General features: G+C 49.2%; 1 protein-coding gene across 1 annotated transcript in view; it reads right to left on the bottom strand.

Moving 5' to 3' along the window:
- The window catches only part of MYO15A (myosin XVA), a 44,241-nt gene extending 35,343 nt beyond the window's left edge, over nt 1-8,898 (bottom strand). The window contains exons 1-9 of the mRNA XM_042437816.1: nt 4,999-8,898; nt 4,045-4,124; nt 2,993-3,056; nt 2,487-2,596; nt 2,009-2,083; nt 1,569-1,659; nt 1,326-1,331; nt 622-725; nt 299-362 (exon numbers count right to left, since the gene is read on the bottom strand). Coding sequence (XP_042293750.1) covers nt 299-362; nt 622-725; nt 1,326-1,331; nt 1,569-1,659; nt 2,009-2,083; nt 2,487-2,596; nt 2,993-3,056; nt 4,045-4,124; nt 4,999-8,898 — 4,494 coding nt within the window. The remainder of the gene's footprint in view (nt 1-298; nt 363-621; nt 726-1,325; nt 1,332-1,568; nt 1,660-2,008; nt 2,084-2,486; nt 2,597-2,992; nt 3,057-4,044; nt 4,125-4,998) is intronic.
- Between the last annotated feature and the right edge of the window lie 572 nt (nt 8,899-9,470).

The following is a 9,470-nucleotide window of genomic DNA, read 5'->3' on the forward strand; positions in this document are numbered from 1 at the left end:
GCCAAGAAAATGCCACTGGGCATTGAATTCAAGATACAAAGCAAAGGAGAGCCAGCAGGGCACAGAGGTTTGACTGTTGTATGACTCTGACTCTGGAAACCAAGGTCCAAATCCCTGTTCAACCATGGAAACCCAATGGGCGACCTTAGGCAAACCTCCTCTGAACAAACCTTGCCAAGAAAACCCATGATAGGGCCGCCTTAGAATGGCCATAAGTTGGAAACAACTTGAAGGCACACAACACCTGCTTTAAAAGAGAGGATTGTTAAGGAAACAACTGAGAAGCACAGATCCTCACCTGAAAGACGACCCTCGATTTCTCCAGAAGGTACTGGGAAGTAATGGCACCGCAGATCAACCCACTGATGGAGAGACAAAAAGCAGTGAATTTGGGCTGGATCTTTTCCATCCCCACATTTCTATACAAATGCAAGAGACTACTTTGTGCACCTTGAGAAAAACCTGACCTCTATTAACACATGGACCATTCTGCATGCAAAACGTATCTTTATTGCTGGGCAGAATATTCTTCGAAGCCTTAACATAGGGATTTGACACATGCAGCCCGAAAAACAGGGGAGACAAACGAAGGGAAAAGGTTGGCTGGTGCGTTTTACTTACTCCTCCAGAAAGATTTCCACAAACTTCCCAAACCGACTGGAATTGTTGTTCCGCACCGTCTTGGCATTTCCAAAGGATTCCAGCAAAGGAGTGGCTTCGAGAATCTGATCCAGACCAGACAAAGAGGAACGAAGGAGAGAAATTAAATAGATACACCGTCGTGCATTAATGGGGCGACAAGAAAACACACGGATGACCCAGAAAACAGAAAGGCATTGCCAAGTAATAATAAAAGGGAAGTGGTCAATTGCAAAGCAAGCAACTCTGGAAAAAAGGGGAGAGGAAAAATGGGACGGAGATGGTGGCTTCCATGTCACTGGGGCAGCAAATCCACTCCAAGTTTTAACTTTGTTCTTAAAGGAGTCCTCCAAGGTGCTGAATTCTATCCCTTTAAGAGGTTCAAAACCTTGGACATCTCCCTTCAAGCAAAACACAGCAGTGTTCTAGGTGCGCATGAGTCCCAATGCCTTGCCCTCTGCAATGGTAGGAATTGGGGGAATGGAGGGAAATTTCATTGGATGCAAAATTCATATTTGGGGATACAATGTTTGTTTTTGCTCCCACCCATCTATAGCTACACTTTTGGATGATCAGAAAGAGGGTGTAGATGGTCCAAACTGTAACTGCAAACGTAATGTATGCAAACTAATCCACTCCATTAAATCACGCAGAAACACCAGCACTGCAAACCAGGCGCTCCATACCTCTATCTGGGGGAAGACCATAATGGAAGCAGAAGGCATATGGGAAGATATGGCATCCGAGTTTGGGAAACAATGAACAGCAGAAGTCAGGGTTTTAGGAGGCTCCAAAGAGTTTGACTGCCCATCCCATCCCTTACAGCTGTCAGTCAAAGGAGCTCCATGCGAGACAACACATCAGGGGTGGAAAATGTTGAAAAACCATGGGGTTTTGAGGCTGAAATGATTTCCGTAGGAACGGCGTACCTGCTGCGTGGCAGATTGTTTTTGGTTAATCGCCGCCAAATAACGAAGGATCAGCTTGGTGGCTTCCGTTTTCCCAGAGCCGCTCTCACCGCTAAAAGAAATGGAACAAATAGCCTTTTAGGGAAACAACGAGAAAACCTCTTTATTGAAACAACTCTGAAATACTAAGACTAGCTTGACAACAGAGCTAAGATATTTGAGGGGATTGGACTTTGTTGTGTGCCGTCAAATTGCTTCTGACTTATGGCAACCCAAAGAAGAACCTGTCGCAGTGTTTTCTGGGGCTGAGAGTTTGTGAGTTGCCCAAAGTCACTCCAATGGGCTTTTATGGCCAAGCAGGGAATCGAACCCAGGTCTCTAGAGCCAAGCTGACAGAGAGAGTCCAAACCACAGGCTGCCATGGCAAGGAAGATTAAATAAAAATGATCCCAAAGACTCACCTGATAATAATACACTGGTTGAGTTTGGCATCTCTCAGCTTGCTGTAGGCAATATTGGTGATTGCAAAAAGGTGCCTAAAGGAAAGGAGGAGGAGAAGAAGAGGATCATTTTTGGTAACTGACTTTAGAATGTGATGCCTTCAGTTAAAGAAGGGCTTCAATCTGATTAATATTTCAGCAAAGTGGCAGCTATAGGGAAAACAAAACCCACTAGAACCATGCTACCTTTTCCCCCAATGGCAGTAGCTCCCATGTCAGTGGGGCAGTGACTCTATGCCAGGGTTTGGTTAGCAATAAAGGTGTTCTCCAAGGTGTTGAATCTAGTTAAGACCAGGTTTCGGCCCCTTTAGAGCCTGGAGTGGACCCACTGCCCCACTGACATGGACACCATCAGCATCTGTTGCTCATTTTAAAAACAACAACAAGGAGAATTGGAGATTGGTCTGTTTTTTACTCTTTTGGAGTAAGAGAGACTTACGGCGGGTTCTCCCCCAGAGCTTTGCCTTCGTATTGTAGCACATGGTCAGTCCCATAGATGTTGTACATTTTGTAAGGGTTCATGGACACTAAGATGCTGCCTATGTAGGTCTGGGGAAAGAGAGAGAAAGGAGAGAAACTCGGAGGAAAAAGATATGCTCTGAATACTTGCACTGAGCAAAAGGTGGGACTCTTGTGGCCCTCCAGATGTTGTTGGACTCCACATCCCAGCAGTCTCCTAGCAAGTGGCGAAGAGCGTTGGAAGATGCAGTCCAATGAGGGTCACCCTGATCCCCACAAAACTCTGTATATAGCCATGATCAGTTTTCATACTTTAGCAAAGGTACCCAATCAATTTCATGGACTGGATTGGATTTCAGGTGTTCTTCTCAGGTCATGTCAAGACACCAAACCCACTAAAACACATTGAGTATTTTTCTGGAAGGGTAATGATTTTTGAAGCACAGGAAATGAAGCAAAAGTGAAATTATACACCGAGCAACTTACGTAAATGAGTCCCCGTTCAAACCTCCTTTTGATGTTCTGGAGAACCACACTTTCTTGGAGTTCCCTGACGTGAAAAGAAAGAAGGGAGGCGAAATCACTTGCTGAGAAATGGAGGCGGAGGTGGCAAGGGAAGGAGTCTGTGGCCAATTTTGCATCCCATCCCACCCCACTAATGGTCACAGAGGACCACTGGAAGAGGCTGAGAGCCCAAGGGACATGCCAGGGCTTCAGCAATGCCAGCAGCCCCAGGAGCTGAATTCCCATCAGCCACAAAAGCCAAGTTCATTACAACCGCAACCCTCAAATGAATAGCTGGTCTTACAATACCTATCCCTGCAGAGAGATGGCAAGAAAGGGAGAGACAATGGAGCATTTAAGTAAGAAGCAGGCTGCTAATAGGGACCCGGATGGGTCCATCAATATCCCAGCACATCCCTTGATCTAGTAGGGCTGACAACCATCCATCATCCTTGGGATAAAGCCATGAGCTTTGTTTCTTGCCTGTTGCCTTGATCTCTGCCTGGACTGTGACTATTCCTTTGGATTGCTTTATTAGACTGACTAATCACTTGTGAAAAGACCTGGACTGGATTAATTGATCACTGCTTTTGCAACCGATGCCTTGGAGAGCCAAACGTTGGGTTGACACCAACCTTAGCGACTCCAATGAAAATGCCTCACAGATGCCCTAGAAGGTATTTGGGGGCAATATTATTATTATTATTATTATTATTATTATTATTATTATTCTGCAGGAAGTATGTGGTGGAGGTTTGGCCCTACAAAGTCTTTTGGGGGGCTTCTCACAGTTGCCCACCCCTGTTTTAGAGTCGTTGTGAGCAATGTTCTCCAAGCTAATGTCCTCCAGATACATTAGATGACAGCAACCATCTGCTCCAACCCTGGTTGGAAAGAATAGGAGTCCTATAGGTACCAAGATGGGAGAAAGCTGCCTTGTAGGCCAGGGATATTTACATTTCTCTAACACTGTATTGGGTGGCGATGGTGGCTATTAAGAGTCACCAACGTCTAGGAGTCCCTTGGCCACTTACTCCAGCTGGGTCATATCTTCCACGCTGTCGTCTTCCGGATTTTGGTGGATCCCACACTGAACATTGTGGCCGGGATGCATCTATATTTTGTGGGGGGAGAAGACAAGAAGATCAACGCATGCTCAGAGACATATGCCCTTGGAGCATCTCCGTTTGCCAGGAGAAAGGACACCGAGCAAAATGAGATTAACTGGGGAGCAGAGGCAAAAGAATGGAGATTTTTGAGATGCCTTCAAGACAAAGGAAGAGACATCTTAAGTAACAAAAGCATGTGTCATAATTAATTTGTTAGTCTAAGGTCCTTCCACATTGAGTATCAGATGCTAAGGATAAGGAACCCATTCTAGATTATTTTGAATCCGCGTCTCCAGCGTAATACTCTTTCGTTCTTTCTTTTACCTTCGGGAACAGTACATACTCACCGGAGTCTCAAGATGGATACACAGACCAGTAAGCAAATCCTCATCAAAGGATTTTTAAAAAGGCATTCACACCGGGCTGGGCTTTGAATGGGACTCCACTTGGCCTGGCTCTGGTTAATGCAACAGGAGTCGGCTTGGCTCTAATTAATCCTCTCCTCTTGTTCGGAGCTTGGCTCCATGTCAGGGATCGGATCCCAGCATTAGCATGCCGGACCGTCCTTTGTTACAACTGACAGCGTGAGCCTCTGCCGATCATGCCACATTTTATTCCTTTTTAATTTAATATATAGAGTTTATCAAAATAAAACAATTGGGCGCACATTAATAAAGCTCTTTTCCAGAACTTAATTCATTATACATATGTCACTGTATACAAATCTAATAGGTTCCTCTTGACTTTCTTCTTACTTGGCTTTTGTATTTCCAATAGTTAATCTAATAAGCAAAACAAACAAGCAAACCACAAATATTGTTAACTGTTCACATCAGTGTCTTCTGATTTTATACAGGCAACTAGGGATCCTTGAATTACCTTAAACTGCCGGATCCCACCATATTCTTGGTTGCGCGCATACGATCCCCGCGTCAGGTACCAGAAGAGGCTGCTTCCTCCGCGGCGGGACCCCCGACGCTTAGAGCTTGGCGGACGCTGGAAGAGCTTCTCCGAGCCCCATTCGTTGGGCATCTCATGGACGCTGACAGTGTGGTAGTCGGACCAGGGTTCATTTTGCCTAGATGATCTCCTGAAGGAACCCATCCGCTGGACCTGGGGGGTCACGACTGCATACCTCCCCATGCCATCCTCCATTACATGTTCTAGCATCTCACCAGGAAAGCGTGCGGGGTCTGGTCTTCTTGGTCTGTTATACTGATCTTGGAGAGGCAAGGAACGGGCCGTGGATGGACTTCCTCTCCCCCGGCCATGGGGTCCTTTGAACGAATAGGACCTTTGAGAGACTGGGCTTCCTAAATTGCTGGGGCTGCCACCATAGGACAAGTTTCCAGATGAGAATTTGCGGCCCATGGCTGGAGAAGGCGACTGAGGGTAACCTCCTTGTTCCATATGTGTCAGAGCGACCGCTGCATCAGCAAACGAATCTCGAGTAAAGGAGCGCCTGGAAAGAGCCGGAGAGGGTCCCGGAGACTGACCGTATTGTGCCCAGTATGGATTCCTATCTTCCATATCAATGGGGGAAATGGGCTGTGCCATGCCGGCAAGAGGTTGACCGATACGTTGAAGGAAGGCCTTGCGGGTGCTAGGGGTAGGACTCAGGGGCCGCTGATTGAAACTCGAAACGCTTCTTAGGCTTCCGGGACCCCCTCCCTTGGGCAATGGGTTCCAGGGTGGCGTTACTCTGTTCCCAGGAGGGTAACCCCATTCTTCTTGCTGCCACCAGGATGGGTTTGCTGACCCATGGGCCTCATCAAAAGTTGGAGCGTAAGGAGACGGATCTATGGGGGACTCCCGGATGGTGACCCTCCGGCTCCCTTGCCTGGCCGACATGCGAGGAGAGTCCCTGGCAGACAAAACGGGAGACTGGGGGATGAACTGTCTCATGAACTGGTCCCTCATTAGTGGCTTCACTACTTTCGTTGGGGGTTCGTTCTGTCGGTTCCAAGCTTGCGGGAGTCTCCCCGCCGGGTCAACGGAAAAATTGTTGATTCTTCTCGCTGGTCGGAAGGGATTTGGGGATGGAGGAGGTGGTGACCCAAAATGCCTGGTGGACATTTGAGGCGAGGAATGAGATCTCAGACTCGCAGCTGGGCTGCTACGGAAACCCATTGGGGTATATGTTCCCAGGACCCGATCTAGAGGTGAGTCCTGGAGCTCAAAAGGGTCAGGGGCATTGGGGATGTGGAACAACGAGCGTCTGAAAGGGACATCCGTCTTTAAGCTAGGAACTGACCCTAAGCTTGAGGATGATGGGTTGCGTTTACTCGCTAAAGGATGGCGTGCCTTTGGTTGAGGTGAAGATGATGCCTGGAATGCAGACGTTGGTGGTTTCCTCCCGGTGGGTTGACTTTGCCTGTTTGAGCCAAGCGATGTCAGAGAAGAGGATGAGTTTTGCCTTTGGGAAAGCTGAGGGGAGGTTTTGTTGAAGGCAGCTATTGGGTTGGGTTTTCTTACAGGCAATCCAAGGCCTTGGGTCGCCTTTTTGTAGGGAGACGATCCTAGAAATGGGAGCGTGTTGTGCAACTCTTCGTGGAGAGCTTCTCGTAGCCTCACTGAGGGATGAGAAGCCGGAGGAGCCCCAAACCTCTTCACGGGTTTAGGAGACGGGTCTGAACTAGGCATTTCAAAGCGCCTTGTTGCCGGCAGCTGAGGAGAAGCAGGCCTTGTAGGCCACCTTTCAGCAAATGGCGAAGGTGGACCTCTTCCCACTGGAGTGGGGCTGAGTGGCCAGCTTGTTCCTCCAGTCCTACAATGCTTCAAGATGGGCTTGGGCTGGGAGAGGGACTTCTGTAGGAACTGGCCCAGAGGGCTGCCATATTCCCTTGGGTAGGTACCAGGGTTGCTTGGACCCATACTCCCACCAAAATCTCTTCTGGTTGGGTTCATGGAGCGAGGTCTTTGCAGCTTGCTGACAAAACAGCCAGGCAGGAGTTTCGAGAAGGTCCCCGGTGACCTAGGAGGGTCCAGGTTCTGGTTGTCAAACTGGGCAAAGGGGGAAATTAAAGGCTCAGATTCATCCTCTACTGCCTCCTCTTCTTCCTCTTCCTCGGGATCCCAAGAGCCAAAGGGAAGATGCGGGGAAGGAGGCAGAGTGACGTCGAGTTTGTCTCTGCCAAACAGTTTCACTTGGGGCCTTGGAAAAAGCCGAAAATGCCTGTTCAAAGGCAGCTGAGAAGTCAAAGCCTCTCCCCAGTCTTGCTGTTCAAAGGAAAAATGAGGAGAAGAAGGGAAGGAGTAGGTGCCTGGGCTTCCATCCGCGCCTTCTGTCTCGTCCGTCTCCGCAATGTCATCCAAGGAGTAGGCATAAGGGTTGTAGGAAGTTTGGGTCTCAGCCGGCCACTCGCCCTCACTGTAACTGACTTCATGCTGAGAGTAAACATCTTCATTGGGATACCCCATTTGGCCTGTCTCTTCGTAACTGGGCCCATGCGCTCCTCTGGTCACTTCGTAATCGTTTCCGGAGCCATCATAGGGTTCGTAAGGTGAATAACTGCCAGAAGGGTCACATTCTTGATTTTCGTAGTTGTGATAGTCATACCGGTCTTGGTCATAGTAGTCCACTGGTTCCTCAACCGGCCCATATTCCTCATCACCCAGAAGACTCCTGCTGCTACAACGTCCATCTTTCTCAGGATAGCCAAACCGGGAAGGGGTCTCTGGGCCGTAATTGCCCGCCTCTTGGTAGTCATTGTAGCAATTGAGCCGTGCGGCCGAATCCAATTTTTCCCAATAGCCATATATCTCCTGATTTTGGCTGTAGAGAGCGTCGCTTCCAGGAACCTTTCTCATATTTGCTCGGTGCCTCAGGACCTCGTCCCCCGAAGGGAAGGGAAGCTTCTTGGCCCCGATCCTAGACAGCCAGGATTCGTCGGTTGCCCTTGGGCAATGGCGATGTTTGGAGAGGAACCTCTGGGTCAGCCAGTTGGTGGCGGCCACGACTCTGCTGACGATCTGGGCCCGGGACTTGAATTTCTGGTTGGCCTTGCTCCTTTTGCCCTGTTGGTCTTCTGCTTTCCTGCCCCCCAGACGTATCAGCAGGAAGGATGACTTCTTGGTCTCTCCGGTGCTGGGCACCGCTGTCTTTTTCTTCTTCCTCCTCCCCAGTTCCTTGAAGCGCATCATGAGGTTGGAGGTGGACTTGAGCACCCCCTTGTTCTTCTTCTTGGTCGTCTTCCTCTTGGTGCTGTGTTTCTTCAGGCCCCAGAAGAACCGGGAGGTGTTCTTGAACTGGGACTTCTTGGGCGTCTTCTTGCGTCCTGCCGTTTTGAAACCCATGAAGATCTTGGAAGTGCTCTTCAGGCTCCGCTTCTTCTTCGGCAAAGCTTCCGCCCCCTTCTTGGCCGAGGCCTTGGCGGCCCCTTTCACCGGGGCTTTGGCATTGTCCTTCTTGGCCCCTTTCTTCTTCTTGGCATCTTCGGTGGCCAGGCCCATGACCAGCTTGGAGGCCCCTTTGATCTGCCTCTTCTTCTTGCCCGAAGCATCTTCAGCCTCCTCCTCTTCCGACGTCCCTTTCTTGCCCCCTTTGGCTGCCGCCGCCTTCTTTGCTGCTGCCCCTCTGGCTGCCCCTTTCTTGTCCTTCCCTTTCTTCTTTGGGTCTTCCTCGCTCTCCTCCAGTGGCTCTTCTTCCACCAGTTCACTGCCCAACTCACTCTCCTCGGCATTGCTCTTGCTCACCTCGGCATCCTCTGACACCTCATCGGAGTCGCTGACCGCCTTCGCCTTCCTCCCTTTGGCCTCCTCTTTCCCTTTCTTAACCATTTTCTCGGTGGGGCTGGGATCTCATCATCTGCTTTGTCTCAGCCACTTTGCCACAAAGTTCACTGCCAGGCAGAGGTTGGCAAGAAAAAGTCCACAAAAGAGGAGAAAGAAGGGGCACAATCCCTCCCACAAAGTCTACATTTCTCAGGGGGAAATCCACATGCTGCCTCTTTCCAAGTCAACATCAATGTCTTTGCAGCAGAAGCAGGGACATTTGTACAACTAGTTGAATTGCCCTTGTACTGGAAAGCAGCTTCAGAACTACAAAGAAAGATGAGTCCTCTTTTATTTACCTTCTTAAGGGGTTCGGTGAGACTCCATAGCATCTCTGCATAGCATCTCTGCACAGCATCTCTGCACGCTTTGCTTCCATTGATGTGTTATTGACCTCAGTAATCTTCCTCGAAGACATTCTGGGCCAACTCAGTCTCCATCCTTAGCATAAGTTGCTTCTGAACTCATCCTCCTCTTTCAAACTCATTCCACCTTCCTTGCCCTCCACGCATTCCTCTCCATTGGTGTGTTTTCAGCCAGGTGCCAGGAGTTAAGAAGTCAAGGTATAGTCGCTGACT

Source organism: Sceloporus undulatus, chromosome 8, assembly GCF_019175285.1.
Source record: "Sceloporus undulatus isolate JIND9_A2432 ecotype Alabama chromosome 8, SceUnd_v1.1, whole genome shotgun sequence".
Lineage (NCBI taxonomy): Eukaryota > Metazoa > Chordata > Lepidosauria > Squamata > Phrynosomatidae > Sceloporus > Sceloporus undulatus.